General features: G+C 36.1%; 1 protein-coding gene and 1 non-coding gene across 2 annotated transcripts; one reads left to right on the top strand and one right to left on the bottom strand.

Annotated features, from left to right (window-relative positions):
• LOC117332709 lies at nucleotides 1-18,997 on the bottom strand. Its single transcript, XM_033891715.1, has 10 exons — nucleotides 18,908-18,997; nucleotides 17,567-17,717; nucleotides 15,615-15,718; nucleotides 11,324-11,469; nucleotides 10,229-10,353; nucleotides 4,945-5,104; nucleotides 3,873-4,015; nucleotides 2,162-2,293; nucleotides 1,595-1,832; nucleotides 1-1,354 (listed from the first exon to the last, which is right to left on the bottom strand). The coding sequence occupies exons 2-10, from the start codon at nucleotides 17,688-17,690 to the stop codon at nucleotides 1,219-1,221; spliced, it is 1,308 nt and encodes a 435-aa protein (XP_033747606.1). The 5' UTR covers nucleotides 17,691-17,717; nucleotides 18,908-18,997; the 3' UTR covers nucleotides 1-1,218.
• Nucleotides 18,998-19,051: 54 nt separating this feature from the next.
• Trnas-uga lies at nucleotides 19,052-19,133 on the top strand. The gene has a single exon. It is a non-coding gene; the product is annotated as a tRNA-Ser (tRNA).
• The last annotated feature ends 1,313 nt before the right edge of the window (nucleotides 19,134-20,446 follow it).

Raw genomic sequence — 20,446 nt, 5'->3', positions numbered from 1 at the left:
GCCTTTTGATGCCTTTCTCTTTAATATCATGTCATCTGGTATCATAAAATATACATGTACATCAATAATTCAAAGTAACAAATCAATAGTCACCAATATTAATACCCAACGGTTTAAAGGGAATTTATGATACCGAAATATAGAATCACCCCTGAGTATTATATTGTATGTAGATATGATACGTGTATCCCAACCAGAAAACAATATATCTCTGCTTTTCTCTTCATTCCTCTTTACCTCATAACAATCTGATAAGTAAAGGGAAGCCTACGTGTGAAGGCTGAGGAATAGACTTTCAGTAAATTTGGTGTTCTCTTTCTGACAAAACTGGCATAACTCTCTTTCTGACATATTAATTTCTTGCTGAGGTTTTCTAAATTTAACACATAATTGTGCTTTTATAGAAAATGTATACATACATTTATTACATGTCTTAGCTTTGGTTATCAATATTTTGAATACTGCATGAGCACAAACAAAGCATTTAATGGTTGTAAATATATTCAAATCTCCTTAATTGCTTATAAACGACAAATGAATATATATCGATAAAATATAACATTACAATAATATGTGAAGTCAAAGTTTTACGAACACTTTTGAAAATTTCCGATTAATTGCTTTTTCAAAATTGTCATCGATGAATTTTTAATTTCTTTTCGATTCTTTTTTATCATCAGCCCAACTCTACTGTCTATTATCATATTTCATTACCGTTGTATATGAATGAGACTGTATATCTATGTGTAGATATATATACACGTCTACATGTATATGTTTAGTATCTGGGTCCTTAACCACCCAGCTGTGACTTACCTCAACTACAAGCAAATATGCAACATACTGGTAGACTTTAATCCCTACACTTGTATTTGTATTTCCTTAGGTACATATACCGTAGAAAGAAAGACGACTGATCAGAACACTCAACAGATGAATCAGTTTAATTTATCAGGCAACGGAAAATGGCTTCTAAAGTAGGCACAAACAGTTATCTTAAATTTGTCTCAGAAGTACGATTTCTTTCCGCCACAAGCTAAAGTACACCTCAGATCAGGTCTCCCTACTGACACTCTAAACAATGTCTCTGTGTGGCGGTTAGATCCAACAAGATCTTTATCCAGACAGCAAGACATCACCTGGTTTTTTTTAATTGTGTGTCTTGGATTGTCTCGAGATGTTCTAGACTACATGGTATAGCATATAGACTACCAGTTTTTAGCTCGTCTTCAGATGCCGAATCTCTTTCTCTAAAACAGTGGTGATACGGATGGCTTCCTCCGCCTTTTCTCCTCCGATACGCCTCAGAGCAGCAAGAGCCGCCTCACGTACATTAGAAATTATGTCATTCCGCCTGAAAAAAACATGCACTAAGGTTTAAAACCAATATGAACTTGTGAGTTTCCAGAAAATCTAAATCAATATTTATATTATATACTCCTTAAAAAGTAAAGTCTCTTAAGAAACTGGCTGAACATCTCTGTACTTTCAACAGATCTGTTTGTATGGTAAACATTATTGGAACTAACTATACAGTCGATTCATCACAATTTCATACATTAGTATGTTACATCTGTAATTAATTGAAACTGACCATAAATCCACCAGTTTTTCTATGGCTACTGTTGCTTTCATGACACCAAGGGAAAGACAACAGGCCTCTCGAACAATTCTGTCTTTAGAGCAGAGACATCGCATAACATATTTAACAGTCTTCTCGTCATTGGCTCCTGTTCTGGCCAATGAAATGATGGCTACTGCTTGTACGTTGGGGTCTTTGTCAGATAACAAGTCTCGTAATGCATCGATGACTGTCGAGCTTTTGAACTTTCCTGTAGGTGAAATAAAATGTATTAAAACATACAGTCTACCCATGTTATATTTCCAACGTTTGTCCATAGGAAAAGGTGGTATAACCAGGGTGGCGGTAGTATCAAAATTTAATGAACTATAATAAAAAGGTATACGCTGATTAATCGAGCTGCAGTATCATAAACCTACATGTACAGATGTATATATAAAATAATTTGACTTTTCAACTTTAAGATTAATTCAAATCTTACAGATTTTTTAAAGGAGTTCTCTATGTCTGAGAAAATCTCTGATAAACATTTACATTTGCTAAGTCATTTGATATGAATTTTCAATGAACTTTAGTTACCTAAGTTTTCGATGGCCTGGACACGGACAGAGGAGTCCATTTTGAATACCTCTCGCATGGCATAACTCTCTCGAGCCTGGTCCTGGATTCGCATCCACAGCGGTCGGATCTGGTCATCAATGGTACAGAAATCTGTGGAAAGAGTAACATAATTACATATAGTCTGGATATAATCTCTTTATAAAGATAACAAGATGTCTATAGGGCCTGTATTGCTCAAATAGGTATAAGGCAATGATTAAAAAAACAATTTTATCAATATCTACACTTTATTACAATTCTTGAAATCATTAATTCTCTCTGAAGTATTTAACTCCTGTTACAATGAAAATAGGTCAAGGTCAAGGTAAAGAACATGAGAAACTGTTACAGCACCCAATATTATACATGTACATAATTGTATCTGCTAGCCAAATATCATGGCCCAGCCTCACAGTGGTATTCATGCATATGAACTGTGTTAATTTTTTATTTTTTTTTCAATTTAAAAAAAAACATATATGACTTTTTGCTCATAAAAGTGGGTCAAGGTCATTTAAAAAAGGTGGAACTTTTTAACACTACATTTCAGGTTCCAACTGACCAACTATCATCACATGGGTTTTAACATATTAGTGGAATAAGTTGGTGGATGGACAGATGGGCAGACGGATATTGATGATGGATGCTGTACCATACCACAAACTCACAATCATTGTAGCCTGTAACACTTTGAAATAAAATTATAATGCTTAAGGAGAATTTTTAATCAATTTGCCTTAAAGGTGGAAATGTTTGCGGCATGGAAATTTTCGCTGATTTAGCAATCATTAAATCTCAGCAAAAATATCCTCACGTGAATATAATAACACATGAAAATATGACCATCCTAAGCCATAAGCTGTGTTTTAACCTCAGGTGGTCAGGTCTCTTCTTCTGAGCACTTTTGGGGCCATTAATGAGTCGAAATTCCAACTGAAATTACTTCATCTTAAAGCCAAATACCCAAAATGTGCAGTTTTATAATTCTGAAAAAAACTTTTACATATAGTATACATACAGGTACATATATTACATGGTATAATAATACAGACATAGCATTACAGCAGTAAGATGTACAATACGTATTAAGTGATGAATAGAAAGAAAAGAAAGGAATGTTGGTTTTTTTTTAATACAGAGACAAATAAACAAGCAACCTTCCACTCACGCTTTCTCTCATTTAATATATTGTGTTTAAAGGTACAAAAAAGAAAAGAAAAACTTTCTTAATTTACCAATTTTCTTTAAAAAAATGAGACAAAAAGACTTTATCCCAAACCAGTGAGAAAAGCCCTGAGGTGACAAACTCTTGTCTTTCACTTATATATACATGTATAGCTAGCTAGACAACCAAGGGTCGATTCCCTGATCAAATATGGAAAAGTACACAGTTCACCTGACAAACCTCATGGATTTTCAATATGTTCCCTGGTTTCCTGTCATAGTATTAAGACACCTCCAGCACTTCTATATATCCTACATGTATACCATCGATAATCATTCTAATTTATTAGAGTTACTTCCCTTCGTTTCACTCTGTCAGATGGTATAACAAGTGCTTGAGAGCCAAGGGGGGGATGAGAATGCATATAATAAGCTGATATAATATTTGCAGTTACATGTATGATAAATGAAGTTTATATTTACGACATTATACATTTCCACTGTTTGTTGAGAGAATGAAACAAACCTATGTAGTTGGCTTTGTTTACGATTTCCTCTGCACCGATCTCCAGCTCTCGGTGTAGGATCGCCAGCAGCCATTCCGTATCTTCTTCTCCAAAGGTCTTTTCAAATTCCTCATTGAAGTCAGACATAATTTGACCTTTAAACCTAGAACATGGAAATTTCTATTTAATCACAGTGTCCAGGAGGATGTCTGCTTGGTGGGCATTACACTGAAGCTGACAAGGTAAAGGTCATTGATCTTGATACTAAGACTGACAAGGTCATTGACCTTGATACTAAGGCTTACAAGGTCATTGATTTTTATATTGACGCTGAATAATAAAGTATAAATTTATAATAAAGTATGAACGATAAGTATCAATAAATTATAAATAATGATGAGTATAAAAAGTATATTCTAAATAATAAAGTATCAAAAAAAGAAGTATAAATAACAAAGTATAAATAAATCATAAATAATCAAATATCAATAAATAAAGCTTAAATGAATTACAGATAATAAAGTATGAACAAATTATAAATAATCATGTATAGATAAATTCTCAATAATTAAGAATAAATATATTAAAAATAATAAAGAAGAGATAATTATAAATAATAGAGAAGAGTAATAAAGTATAAATAATAATGTATAAATGAATTACAGATTACATTTTAGATATATGAAAGATAATATCAATTAAGTAAAAATAAATAAAGTATAAATCAAGCACCAATAATAGATTATAAATAAATATTAGATAATATGTATAAATAATAGAGTGTAAATAACTAATCATTAATAAAGTATAGACAGATTATAGATAATGAAGTATAAATGAATTATGATTAACAAAATACAACTAAATTGCAGATAATAAAGCATAAATAGATTAAAGATAATAAAGTATAAATAAAAATGTATCAATGAATTGAAAATTATTAAGTATAAATAATAAATTATGGATAACAAAGTATAAATAATGCAGCATTTTGATAATTTATTACCTTAAAGTAACACAATACAGATTTATGACCTACAATGTATGTACTTCAGATCAGATTTTATTACTTGTTTATATTGAGATACCTACTTTTCCCAGCCAACGTTGACAGATTTGCCGAACGATCGTGACCAGTAAACTGAACCATCCTCCAGAAAAAGTTTTGACTCATTTGAACTGAATTTCCGAGAGATTGATCTATTCAGCATTCTCCTTGATTTGACAGGTGACTCATTGGCCTTGGCATTTCCTAGAGAAAGTAATAAATACGTTGAAGATTGACCGTGTCTGTAATGTTAGACCATGTCTGTAATGTTACACCATGTCTGTAATGTTAGACCGTGTCTGTAATGTTAGACCGTGTCTGTAATGTTAGACCGTGTCTGTAATGTTAGACCATGTCTGTAATGTTAGACCATGTCTGTAATGTTAGACCGTGTCTGTAATGTTAGATCATGTCTGTAATGTTAGATCATGTCTGTAATGTTAGACCATGTCTCTAATGTTAGATCGTGTCTGTAATGTTAGATCATGTCTGTAATGTTAGACCATGTCTGGTAATGTTAGACCATGTCTGTAATGTTAGACCTTGTCTGTAATGTTAGATCATGTCTGTAATGTTACACCATGTCTGGTAATGTTAGACCATGTCTGTAATGTTAGACCATGTCAGTAATGTTAGACAATGTCTGTAATGTGACACCATGTCTGGTAATGTTAGACCATGTCTGGTAATGTTAGACCTTGTCTGTAATGTTAGAACAAGTCTGGTAATGTTAGACCATGTCTGTAATGTTAGACCATGTCTGTAATGTTAGACCATGTCTGTAATGTTAGACCATGTCTGGTAATGTTAGACCATGTCTGTAATGTTAGACCATGTCTGTAATGCTAGACCGTGTCTGTAATGTTACACCATGTCTGTAATGTTAGACCATGTCTGTAATGCTAGACCATGTCTGGTAATGTTAAACCTTGTCTGTAATGTTAGATCATGTCTGTAATGTTAGACCATGTCTGGTAATGTTAGACCATGTCTGTAATGTTAGACCTTGTCTGTAATGTTAGATCATGTCTGTAATGTTACACCATGTCTGGTAATGTTAGACCATGTCTGTAATGTTAGACCATGTCAGTAATGTTAGACAATGTCTGTAATGTGACACCATGTCTGGTAATGTTAGACCATGTCTGGTAATGTTAGACCTTGTCTGTAATGTTAGAACAAGTCTGGTAATGTTAGACCATGTCTGGTAATGTTAGACCATGTCTGTAATGTTAGACCATGTCTGGTAATGTTAGACCATGTCTGTAATGTTATACTATGTCTGTAATGACTTAGACCATGTCTGTAATGTTAGACCATGTCTGTAATGTTACACCATGTCTGTAATGTTAGACCATGTCTGTAATGTTAGACCATGTCTCTAATGTTAGATCGTGTCTGTAATGTTAGACCATGTCTGGTAATGTTAGACCATGTCTGTAATGTTAGACCGTGTCTGTAATGTTAGACCATGTCTGTAATGTTAGACCATGTCTGTAATGTTACACCATGTCTGGTAATGTTACACCATGTCTGTAATGTTAGACCATGTCTGTAATGTAAGACCATGTCTGTAATGTAAGACCATGTCTGTAATGTTATCTGTAATGTTAGACCATGTCGGTAATGTTAGATCATGTCTGTAATGTTAGACCATGTCTGTAATGTTAGACCATGTCTGTAATGTTACACCATGTCTGTAATGTTAGACCATGTCTGTAATGTTAGACCATGTCTGTAATGTAAGACCATGTCTGTAATGTAAGACCATATAATGTTATCTGTAATGTTAGACCATGTCTGTAATGTTAGACCATGTCTGTAATGTTACACCATGTCTGTAATGTTACACCATGTCTGTAATGTTAGACCATGTCTGTAATGTTAGATCATGTCTGTAATGTTATACCATGTCTGTAATGTTAGACCATGTCTGTAATGTTAGACCATGTCTGGTAATGTTAGACCATGTCTGTAATGTTAGACCTTGTCTGTAATGTTAGAACAAGTCTGGTAATGTTAGACCTTGTCTGTAATGTTAGACCATGTCTGGTAATGTTAGACCATGTCTGTAATGTTAGACCATGTCTGTAATGTTAGATGTCTGGTAATGTTAGACCATGTCTGGTAATGTTAGACCATGTCTGTAATGTTAGACCATGTCTGTAATGTTAGACCATGTCTGTAATGTAAGACCGTGTCTGTAATGTTAGACCGTGTCTGTAATGTTATACTGTGTCTGTAATGTTAGACCGTGTCTGTAATGTTAGACCATGTCTGTAATGTTAGACCGTGTCTGGTAATGTTAGACCATGTCTGTAATGTTAGACCATGTCTGTAATGTTAGACCATGTCTGTAATGTTAGACCATGTCTGTAATGTTAGACCATGTCTGTAATGTTAGACCATGTCTGTAATGTTAGACCATGTCTGGTAATGTTAGACCATGTCTGTAATGTTAGACCATGTCTGTAATGTTAGACCTTGTCTGTAATGTTAGACCATGTCTGGTAATGTTAGACCATGTCTGTAATGTTAGACCATGTCTGTAATGTTAGACCATGTCTGTAATGTTAGACCATGTCTGTAATGTTAGACAATGTCTGTAATGTTATACTATGTCTGTAATGTTAGACCGTGTCTCTAATGTTAGACCGTGTCTGTAATGTTATACTATGTCTGTAATGTTAGACCTTGTCTGTAATGTTAGACCATGTCTGGTAATGTTAGACCATGTCTGTAATGTTAGACCATGTCTGTAATGTTAGACCATGTCTGTAATGTTACACCATGTCTGTAATGTTACACCATGTCTGTAATGTTAGACCATGTCTGTAATGTTACACCATGTCTGGTAATGTTAGACCGTGTCTGTAATGTTAGACCATATCTGTAATGTGACACCATGTCTGTAATGTTAGACCATGTCTGTAATGTTAGACCATGTCTGTAATGTTAGACCATGTCTGTAATGTTAGACAAGGTCTGTAATGTTAGACCATGTCTGTAATGTTAGACGATGTCTGTAATGTTAGACGATGTCTGTAATGTTAGACCGTGTCTGTAATGTTAGACCGTGTCTGTAATGTTAGACCATGTCTGTAATGTTAGACCATGTCTGTAATGTTAGACCATGTCTGGTAATGTTAGACCATGTCTGTAATGTTACACCATGTCTGTAATGTTAGACCATGTCTGTAATGTTACACCATGTCTGTAATGTTAGACGATGTCTGTAATGTTAGACAAGGTCTGTAATGTTAGACCGTGTCTGTAATGTTAGACCATGTCTGTAATGTTAGACCATGTCTGTAATGTTGACCATGTCTGGTAATGTTACACCATGTCTGTAATGTTAGACCATGTCTGGTAATGTTAGACCATGTCTGTAATGTTAGACCATGTCTGTAATGTTAGACCATGTTTGTAATGTTACACCATGTCTGGTAATGTTAGACCATGTCTGGTAATGTTAGACCATGTCTGTAATGTTAGACCATGTCTGTAATGTTGACCATGTCTGGTAATGTTACACCATGTCTGTAATGTTAGACCATGTCTGGTAATGTTAGACCGTGTCTGTAATGTTACACCATGTCTGTAATGTTAGACCATGTCTGTAATGTTAGACCATGTCTGTAATGTAAGACCATGTCTGTAATGTTACACCATGTCTGTAATGTTACACCATGTCTGTAATGTTACACCATGTCTGTAATGTAAGACCATGTCTGTAATGTTAGACCATGTCTGTAATGTTAGACCATGTCTGTAATGTTAGACCATGTCTGTAATGTTACACCATGTCTGTAATGTAAGACCATGTCTGTAATGTTATCTGTAATGTTAGACCATGTCTGTAATGTTAGACCATGTCTGTAATGTTAGACCGTGTCTGTAATGTTAGACCATGTCTGTAATGTTACACCATGTCTGTAATGTTAGACCATGTCTGTAATGTTAGACCATGTCTGTAATGTTAGACCATGTCTGTAATGTTAGACCATGTCGGTAATGTTAGATCATGTCTGTAATGTTAGACCATGTCTGTAATGTAAGACCATGTCTGTAATGTTAGACCATGTCTGTAATGTTAGACCATGTCTGTAATGTTAGACCATGTCTGTAATGTTAGACCATGTCTGTAATGTTAGACCGTGTCTGTAATGTTACACCATGTCTGGTAATGTTAGACCATGTCTGTAATGTTACACCATGTCTGGTAATGTTAGATCATGTCTGTAATGTTAGACCATGTCTGTAATGTTAGACCATGTCTGTAATGTTAGACCGTGTCTGGTAATGTTAGACCATGTCTGTAATGTTAGACCATGTCTGTAATGTAAGACCATGTCTGTAATGTTAGACCGTGTCTGGTAATGTTAGACCTTGTCTGTAATGTTAGACCATGTCTGTAATGTTAGACCGTGTCTGGTAATGTTAGACCATGTCTGTAATGTTAGACCATGTCTGTAATGTAAGACCATGTCTGGTAATGTTAGACCATGTCTGTAATGTTAGACCATGTCTGTAATGTTAGACCATGTCTGGTAATGTTAGACCTTGTCTGTAATGTTAGACCATGTCTGTAATGTTATCTGTAATGTTAGACCATGTCTGTAATGTTAGACCATGTCTGTAATGTAAGACCATGTCTGTAATGTTAGACCGTGTCTGGTAATGTTAGACCATGTCTGTAATGTTAGACCATGTCTGTAATGTAAGACCATGTCTGTAATGTTATCTGTAATGTTAGACCATGTCTGTAATGTTAGGCTATGTCCGGTAACGTAAACCCATGTATGGAAATACCATCCCTGGCAATAAGCCCATGTCTAGCAATAAGCCAATATCTGGTAATAAGCCCTTACATGTTATATCCCCTCTGATATTCAATCTTGGGATACTATTTTTTAGGCTAGCAGCAATGTGTATGAAAGAATATTGAATCCATGCATCATGCATTTCATTCCCAGGAATTGTTCTGCTTTTATTAATTAATATCTTAACAATTTTAATAATCTAGTGGATTATTAATGTACTAATTCTGTAAACATGGTTATTTTTGCTAGGGTTTAATTTAACAAATCTTATAGATAAAATATATGTAGGTAGGTTATTTCTGTGATTTTTCTCGTTTTCATCTATTCCATTATACCACATACATAACAAAATAATTCATGCAGGGGAAGTTTTTGAAGCGAATTAGCCTTCTATTTAGCGCAAATTTCCCCTTACACAGATGCCCATGTTTACTATTGAAAAAAATGCCTGAACCTTGAAAATAAAACAAAATGGCCTGATGTTATGATTCCAAAATCTCCTCACCTTTATTTTCCTTCTCTTTAATCTCCTCCAGGAGTTTGAAAGCTTGGTTGGTAATGTCCTTCAAGTTTTCTGTCAATTTTTCTTTAGACAAGTGAAACCACTCAAATCCAGCAAGTTCCAAGCGCCTGAAACAAGTTAAATGAGAGAACAAAGACTCAGTTTAAATGGGGTTTTCATTTTTAATTGTTATCTTTAAACACTTTGCTGCTAAACTAAAAGTAAAAAATATAATAGAAAAAATAAATAGAAAATGGATAAATAAATAAATAAATAAATAAATAACCAGCTACAGCCAATAATGAGCATGCACCTATTTCCCCAATTTGGTGGAAACTTCCAAAGATCAGTAGAAGTCAAAATTTCTCCTGAATAAAAACAACAAAAACAAAGAAAATAATTTTAAACAAGAAGCCTCAGTAGTTTACTGTTATTTGATGTTTTAAATCAATATTTTTACAAATATGGTCCCTGTGACCTTGAAAGTAGGTGAAGGTTGTTCGTTTGAACAATTTGGTAACACTTGTCCCAGCATGCCATGACTCAATATCATTACCCAGGCCATTTGATAACTGACAAGAAGTCAGAAATGTAAATTGTTCAAGGACGGATAATGTACAAAGCATTACCCATGTCAACACAAAAAAGGATAATTTCATCTCAGCTGGCCTAAAAAGATGAAAACTAATCAATCCAAACAAATTAATTTTTCTTATGCACAAAAAAATGTATTGAGCTGAACATTACCTCTGTCTCTGAGTGCTGGAAACTCTCATTTTATTTGAAGTTTATTTTGAAACTTTCACTGTGTAAAGGTATTGAGTTATCATGACTTTTAAATTTCAGGGTTCTTTAAGTTAACATACCCTTATTTTTAATGCCTACATAAATAATGATTGAGGAGTGTGATCAGGAGACTTACATTCCATTATCCATGAGATTGAGGAGTGTGATCAGGAGACTTACATTCCGTTATCCATGAGATTGAGGAGTGTGATCAGGAGACTTACATTCCATTATCCATGAGATTGAGGAGTGTGATCAGGAGACTTACATTCCATTATCCATGAGATTGAGGAGTGTGATCAGGAGACTTACATTCCATTATCCATGAGATTGAGGAGTTCTTGTTGGGGAAGAAGAGCCACAGGAAGAATGGACTTGTTGGAGACATAAGCTAGAGCGAGCTGGTCCTGACAAATCTTAGACTGGACCGATTCCCTGCTCATCACAAACAGGAAGATCTGTCAACAGGAACACATTTATCAGGACAACTTTGTTTAGCAGTATGATCGGATGATTTGTGTGTTACTACTGGTGTTGTGTGTGTTACTACTGGTGTTGTGTTACTACTAGTGTTGTGTGTGTTACTACTGGTGTTGTGTTACTACTGGTGTTGTGTGTGTTACTACTGGTGTTGTGTTACTACTGGTGTTGTGTGTTACTACTGGTGTTGTGTGTGTTACTACTGGTGTTGTGTGTTACTACTGGTGTTGTGTGTGTTACTACTGGTGTTGTGTTACTACTGGTGTTGTGTGTGTTACTACTGGTGTTGTGTGTTACTACTGGTGTTGTGTGTGTTACTACTGGTGTTGTGTGTTACTACTGGTGTTGTGTGTGTTACTACTGGTGTTGTGTGTTACTACTGGTGTTTTGTGTTACTACTGGTGTTGTGTGTTACTTGTGGTGTTGTGTGTGTTACTACTGGTGTTGTGTGTTACTACTGGTGTTGTGTGTTACTACTGGTGTTGTGTGTTACTACTGGTGTTGTGTGTGTTACTACTGGTGTTGTGTGTGTTACTACTGGTGTTGTGTGTTACTACTGGTGTTGTGTGTGTTACTACTGGTGTTGTGTGTTACTACTGGTGTTGTGTGTTACTACTGGTGTTGTGTGTTACTACTGGTGTTGTGTATGTTACTATTGGTGTTGTGTGTTACTACTGGTGTTGTGTGTTACTACTGGTGTTGTGTGTTACTACTGGTGTTGTGTGTTACTACTGGTGTTGTGTGTTACTACTGGTGTTGTGTGTTACTACTGGTGTTGTGTGTGTTACTACTGGTGTAGTGTGTGTTACAACTGGTGTTGTATGTTACTACTGGTGTTGTGTGTGTTACTACTGGTGTTTTGTGTTACTACTGGTGTTGTGTATGTTACTACTGGTGTTGTGTGTTACTACTGGTGTTGTGTGTTACTACTGGTGTTGTGTGTTACTACTGGTGTTGTGTGTTACTACTGGTGTTGTGTGTTACTACTGGTGTTGTGTGTGTTACTACTGGTGTTGTGTGTGTTACTACTGGTGTAGTGTGTGTTACAACTGGTGTTGTATGTTACTACTGGTGTTGTGTGTGTTACTACTGGTGTTTTGTGTTACTACTGGTGTTGTGTATGTTACTACTGGTGTTGTGTGTTACTACTGGTGTTGTGTGTTACTACTGGTGTTGTGTGTTACTACTGGTGTTGTGTGTTACTACTGGTGTTGTGTGTGTTACTACTGGTGTTGTGTGTGTTACTACTGGTGTAGTGTGTGTTACAACTGGTGTTGTATGTTACTACTGGTGTTGTGTGTGTTACTACTGGTGTTTTGTGTTACTACTGGTGTTGTGTGTTACTACTGGTGTTGTGTGTTACTACTGGTGCTATGTTACTACTGGTGTTCTGTTACTACTGGTGTTATGTGTTACTACTGGTGTTGTGTGTGTTACTACTGGTGTTGTGTGTGTTACTACTGGTGTTGTGTGTGTTACTACTGGTGTTGTGTGTGTTACTATTGGTGTTGTGTGTTACTACTGGTGTTGTGTATGTTACTATTGGTGTTGTGTGTTACTACTGGTGTTGTGTGTTACTACTGGTGTTGTGTGTTACTGCCGGTGTTGTGTTACTACTGGTGTTGTGTGTTACTACTGGTGTTGTGTGTGTTACTACTGGTTGTGTGTGTTACTACTGGTGTTGTGTTACTACTGGTGTTGTGTGTGTTACTACTGGTGTTGTGTGTTACTACTGGTGTTGTGTATGTTACTACTGGTGTTGTGTGTTACTACTGGTGTTGTGTGTTACTACTGGTGTTGTATGTGATACTACTGGTGTTGTGTGTTACTACCGGTGTTGTGTTACTACTGGTGTTTTGTGTGTTACTACTGGTGTTGTGTGTTACTACAGGTGTTGTATGTTACTACAGGTGTTGTATGTTACTACTGGTGTTGTGTGTGTTACTATTGGTGTTGTGTTACTACTGGTGTTGTGGGTTACTACTGGTGTTGTATGTTACTACTGGTGTTGTGTTACTACTGGTGTTGTGTGTTACTATTGGTGTTGTGTGTGTTACTACTGGTGTTGTATGTTACTACTGGTGTTGTGTGTGTTACTACTGGTGTTGTGTTACTACTGGTGTTGTGTGTTACTACTGGTGTTGTGTGTTACTACTGGTGTGTGTTACTACTGGTGTTGTGTTACTACTGGTGTTGTGTGTTACTACTGGTGTTGTGTGTTACTACTGGTGTTGTATGTTACTACTGGTGTTGTATGTTACTACTGGTGTTGTGTGTTACTACTGGTGTTGTGTTACTACTGGTGTTGTGTATGTTACTATTGGTGTTGTGTGTTACTACTGGTGTTGTATGTGTTACTACTGGTGTTGTGTGTGTGTTACTACTGGTGTTGTGTGTTACTTCTGGTGTTGTGTGTTACTACTGGTGTTGTGTGTGTTACTACTGGTGTTGTGTTACTACTGGTGTTGTATGTTACTACCGGTGTTGTGTGTGTTACAACTGGTGTTGTGTGTTACTACTGGTGTTGTATGTTACTACTGGTGTTGTGTGTTACTACTGGTGTTGTGTGTGTTACTACTGGTGTTGTGTGTGTTACTACTGGTGTTGTGTGTAACTACTGGTGTTGTGTATGTTACTACCAGTGTAGTGGATGTTACTACTGGTGTTGTGTATGTTACTACCAGTGTAGTGGATGTTACTACTGGTGTTGTGTTACTACTGGTGTTGTGTGTTACTACTGGTGTTATGTGTTACTACTGGTGTTGTGTGTTACTACTGGTGTTGTGTGTTACTACTGGTGTTGTGTTACTACTGGTGTTGTATGTTACTACTGATGTTGTGTGTTACTACTGGTGTTGTGTGTGTTACTACTGGTGATGTGTGTGTTACTACTGGTGTTGTATGTTACTACTGGTGCTGTGTGTTACTATTGGTGTTGTGTGTTACTACTGGTGTTGTGTTACTACTGGTGTTGTGTGTTACTACTGGTGTTGTGTGTTACTACTGATGTTGTGTGTTAGTACTGGTGTTGTGTGTGTTACTACTGGTGTTGTGTGTTACTACTGGTGTTGTGTGTTACTACTGGTGTTGTGTTACTACTGGTGTTGTGTGTTACTACTGGTGTTGTATGTTACTACTGGTGTTGTGTGTGTTACTACTGGTGTTGTGTGTGTTACTACTGGTGTTGTGTTACTACTGGTGTTGTGTGGTACTACTGGTTTTGTGTGTGTTATTACTGGTGTTATGTGTTACTACTGGTGTTGTGTGTGTTACTACTGGTGTTGTGTGTTACTACTGGTGTTGTGTGTTACAACTGGTGTTGTGTGTGTTACTACTGGTGTTGTGTGTTACTACTGATGTTGTGTGTTACTACTGGTGTTGTGTGTTACTACTGGTGTTGTGTGTGTTACTACTGGTGTTGTGTTACTACTGGTGTTGTGTTACTACTGGTGTTGTGTGTTACTACTGGTGTTGTGTGCTACTACTGGTGTAGTGTGTGTTACAACTGGTGTTGTGTGTTACTACTGGTGTTGTATGTTACTACTGGTGTTGTGTGTTACTACTGGTGTTGTGTGTGTTACTACTGGTGTTGTGTGTGTTACTACTGGTGTTGTGTGTTACTACTGGTGTTGTGTGTTACTACTGGTGTTGTGTGTGTTACTATTGGTGTTGTATGTGTTACTACTGGTGTTGTGTGTGTTACTACTGGTGTTGTGTGTTACTACTGGTGTTGTGTGTGTTACTACTGGTGTTGTATGTTACTACTGGTGTTGTGTGTTACTACTGGTGTTGTGTGTTACTACTGGTGTTGTGTTACTACTGGTGTTGTGTGTGTTACTACTGGTGTTGTATGTTACTACTGGTGTTGTGTGTGTTACTACTGGTGTTGTGTTACTACTGGTGTTGTATGTTACTACTGGTGTTGTGTTACTACTGGTGTTGTGTGTTACTACCGGTGTTGTGTGTGTTACTACTGGTGTTGTGTGTGTTACTACTTGTGTTGTGTGTTACTACTGGTGTTGTGTGTGTTACTACTGGTGTAGTGTGTGTTACTACCGGTGTTGTGTGTTACTACTGGTGTTATACAGTTATAATGGTTTTATGTCAGAAAACCACCACTTACACTACTGTCCACGACAGCCTGTCCTATCCTGGCAAATATGTCAGCTCCTCCCATAATGTCCTCTGTCTCCAGCCAAGCCCGGATTCCCTCTCCTACCAGCTTTCCTGAAAACACAACACAGATGTTACATCTTCTGGTATGTAACTGTTTAAAATGTTAAAGCATCTAATGTTTCACTATTTTTATTTTTAAACATGAATGGAACTTAAGTGTTCATTTCAATACCTATGATTTTCAATGGGAATACATTCAATTTTCTATTTATGTAATTCGTTCATGAACAATTAAAATAGGAATTAAAGAAATAAAGGCAATACTCATTGCATAAAACTTGACCAGAAATTCTTTGTCATAAAAAATTCTAGTGATTCATTTTATTTTAACAAATTTTGTTGTACAAAAAAATAATTGGATTAGACAGCATGCTAACTAGCTATATATATTGGCCTCTATCAATCTACAGCAGTTATGAAAAGATTAATTGAAATTTAGATAAATAAAAGAACTAAGAGAAAATAAGGATATAAATATATACATAGAATGGTTGATATCATATTTGTATTTATAAGCTAAGGGACCGGTAATCAAACTTCTATCATATTTTAAGGTATGAAAGAAGAGCAGCAACTCCAGAGTCCTGGAGGTTTGAAAATGATCCTGTCGACATGTTTCGGCCTGCTAGCCAGGCCGTCATCGGGGCACAATTTATTAGTGTGACCGTTACATTTTGAGTAGTATACGAGCCTAAATTACAAAATATGTTAAGAAAAATAATAATAAAGCAATAATTACATGTTACAAAGTATTAAAAGGCATGATAAGTATGAACATGTTCAAGTGATTTCTAGAGGTATAAAGTTAAAGGTAACTGCAAAAAGTATAATAGCAATCGATCAGACATCTAATGGCTTTAGTAGGTACTAAAAGTTCTGTCAGGATATGTTCCAAAGAAGGAATGGTCCTCGCAACTGGAAAGTTGCTAAGGTATCCTGGGAAGTATGGTAAAGTTTGCGTCATAATAACATGTACATAATCAGCTGATATCAGGCATGTGGTGTTAAAAACAACTTTCAGGCAGTAGAGTTGGTCTGTTTTGGATATGTGTTCATCATTGGTTAGTTTGGTAGATATTCATAGAAGTTTCCTTTGGTAATGCTGGGTCCATAAGCAATACTTAGTTTGCTGGTAAGTTATAAGTATTCTCACGATAAAAGTGTAACCCTGGTAGATACTAGCCGCAATGTAACAGAGCACATGATTAATTAAATTTAAATCACTGCCTCCGAATGTAACAGAGCACATGATTAATTAAATTTAAATCACTGCCTCCGCTAGGGATCGAACCCGGGACCTCTGGCTTACTAGTCTTACGCTCAACCGATCGAGCTAAAGAGAAGATCTCTCTAGCCGAGCGGTATATTGCGGCTAGTATTTACCAGGGTTACATACTACCCCTCCAGGAAAGAACTCGTCCTCGAGTTTCCAGGGGTAACAGCGATGCTTTCGCAAGCAACGATGAGTATCATTCCCAAGTCCCGACATGGGCGCCAATGTAACAGAGCACATGATTAATTAAATTTAAATCACTGCCTCCGAATGTAACAGAGCACATGATTAATTAAATTTAAATCACTGCCTCCGCTAGGGATCGAACCCGGGACCTCTGGCTTACTAGTCTTACGCTCAACAGATAGAGCTAAAGAGAAGATCTCTCTAGCCGAGCGGTATATTGCGGCTAGTATTTACCAGGGTTACAAAAGAATGAATATACAGAACAATTCTGTGGAGTTCACAATTACGAAAATAAGCAAAGTAAATGTGCTGGAAGAATCCAGTAAATATATCAATCACGGTTGTAGAGGTTATCACTTGTAATCATATTGAAGTAGCTTTTATCAGTGGTACTGCAGTAGCTCTCACACATATTTCCAACATATATTTTCGAAACATACCTCGCAGTTCTTTGGTGATGTCTTCGTCCATCTGGTCATATGATATCATAACATCCTTGGTCACTCCCGTCGTAGTCATCGCCAGTTTGGCCTTCATACGCGGAGCGGTCAGTTTACTGGACATGCTGTCTGATCAGAGATGAAATACCAACTGTAGGGATTCAAAGAAGACAACTGTAGTTCCATGAGATAGATTAAGTGAGAAATACACACGATATATATATAACATGAATACAAACACAGTTATAGCTGAAGTTTCCATCCAAGGCACTCTACACTACTAGCTTGACCACACTGGCCTTGACTGTGAATACACCTAATATATTGTATATTGGTGTATATTGAGAGATGAGGCAAGTGCCTGAGGTTTAAGACATTTTGACAGACATTCAGTCCATCTACCACAAAACATAAAAACTAGTCATGTCAGTTAATTGTATGATCAAATATTTTGATTCACCAAATTTAACATGAAAGTGAGTATAGTATATGTGTGGCTCGAACGGGGATTGAACCTGTGACTCTCAGCGTACTGGCCCGCCACTCGACTGAATGCCTCCTACTGCGAAATCCGGCAAGTACCATACTATCAATATATACAGTACACAATATTTATATTGGGGTCTGTATACAAATGTATATAGTACAACTAGTATATATATATATACTACTCCTATAACATAAGAGGCCGCTGGTCGGCTCTTTTTCTATCGGATATTATTTTGCCGACTGCGACGGCGCTAGTCAAAAGTATCTTGCCGTGTAAAACCTCTAACATTGTTGGAGTAATATATATACATGTACATATTAAATTTGTACATGTACAATATTTACAATTAAAACTGCCAAAATGTGTTAAAAATACAAGTGAGAGGATGTGTTTATTTTTTTATATTGTTGTGGCTATTCACTGGTGTCATACATCACCCGACAACAAGCCATTTAACCCGAGTTTCCTCTAGCCCTGGTACCACACTTGGACATTCAGAAAGACATCGGTCTGTCGGGCCGCGGTCTGTCAGAATGTCAAAATTGAAGTCTGGTGTCAGAGACAGAGATTCATGCAAACCAGGATTGAAACACGCAGTTATTATCAATCTAACTGCTATTTAACATCCCCTCTATGTGTGTAACCAGCTGGTAACACCTGTCAAATTCCTTACAAATATGCGACAAAACGAAAGCAGGTGTCCGTACATGGCGTTATGTTGATCAACGATAAAATAATATATAAAATGACTCCATGGTCTCTGCACAAGAGAGAATATCATACAAAAATATTCCCTTTCTGAACACATTATGTTAACTTGATGGTCTCAAGAAGTTGCAGTAAATACTCACAAATTGCTCAATATCTACTTATCTTTTAGCCGGAAGTTTACATCGTTGTCAGACTCAAACAACATCCTTGACATTTTATGCTAAAACGAGGCAAACATCAGTTTGAGACTACTGACAAAATAATGCTCGTCACTTCACATATCAGTCACGATGGCCGAGTGGTTAAGGCGTTGGACTTGAAATCCAATGGGATCTTCCCGCGCAGGTTCGAACCCTGCTCGTGACGTTAACATTTATTTTCAACTTTTTATATTTTTTTTAAAGAGAAGTTACTACATCAATTTTCACAATAAGACTAATATTTTTTGGTTAAACAAAAAGGCAAAGAAGTTTTATTGAAAATGAATTTGAAAATTGAAAAATTATTGAATAAATTATTTTACAATTATGACGTTACTATACGCGCCATTACTGTCCCATAGGGCGTAGATTACGATGTAGATCATGCTGGCCACAAGTCTGTTTTGTTGAAAAATATAGTAACATGATCTTCTTCGATTAAATATTTGTTTTGCTTCATATACAGGTTGTATTAAGCAGAAATATTTGGTAAATGCAGAGACCTATATACTCTGGTAAATGTGTATGTCTTTAACACAAATATTTATACTTACATACAGCTGTATATTGGATTTATTTTCGCGGAAAACAGAAAATCCTCGAAGGAAGAAGAGGCACACACAGTATGCGGACATGTTTTTAGACATTGTTTATATTGCACCAGTGAACACATACATCATGGAATGCTCGCGATCAGCTGTGTCAAGCGTACAAGAGTTACCTCCCTTCTGACATATTTTGAGAGTGCCTGGAGTGATATATAATATTATGAAATTAGATACAGACTGCTTTGTTTACGTTTTCGTTAGATACAACTCAAGCTACCTTGTACGACCACGTTTATAGAAAATGACTCGAACACTCATAGGATTTAAAATATATACACCTATATTACGGATATGTATAGTATATGATATAAATAAAACGGCATCTTTAAGGTTGCGATCCCCCTTTTTTTGTCAAACGATACGGCAAATATTGTAAATCGAAAAGTAAAATTCGTCAACTGCATGGTGGAAATTGACTCAAACTCTCATAGGATTTAACATATATACATCTATATTACGGATATGCATATTATATAATATAAAAAACTGTATTTTGTAAAGTTCTGATTCAATATTTTGTCAAACAATACAACACATATTGCAAACCGAAAAGTAAAATTCACTCATAGAATTAAAAATATATTCATCTATCTTACGGATATTCATAGTATATACTAACGCGATTGCATATTTCGTCAAACGATATGACAACTATTGCAAATCGAAAAGTAAACGTCAATTGCATTATCAAAATTGACTAAAACACTCGTATAATTTCAAACATGTACACCTATATTACGGATATTCATATAGTATATAATATAAGTTAAACTGCATATATTTTAAAGTCGCGATGCCATATTTTGTCAAATGTTACTACAAAACATTGTCAATCGAAAAGTAAATTTCGTCAACTGCGTGGTGAAAGTTG

This window comes from Pecten maximus, chromosome 8 (genome assembly GCF_902652985.1).
Source record: "Pecten maximus chromosome 8, xPecMax1.1, whole genome shotgun sequence".
Taxonomy (NCBI): Eukaryota; Metazoa; Mollusca; class Bivalvia; order Pectinida; family Pectinidae; genus Pecten; species Pecten maximus.
This window is presented reverse-complemented; position numbering and strand designations above follow the sequence as displayed.

What these genes read in the sequence shown, in the direction of transcription:
- LOC117332709 (XM_033891715.1), bottom strand. Translation starts at nt 17,690, where the DNA reads ATGTCCAGTAAACTGACCGCTCCGCGTATGAAGGCCAAACTGGCGATG. An exon ending in TAAAGAGAAGGAAAATAAAG is followed by an intron (nt 5,105 to 10,228) that starts GTGAGGAGATTT and finishes TACTTTCTCTAG; the next exon opens with GAAATGCCAAGGCCAATGAG. An exon ending in GAAAAACTGGTGGATTTATG is followed by an intron (nt 1,355 to 1,594) that starts GTCAGTTTCAAT and finishes TGTTTTTTTCAG; the next exon opens with GCGGAATGACATAATTTCTA.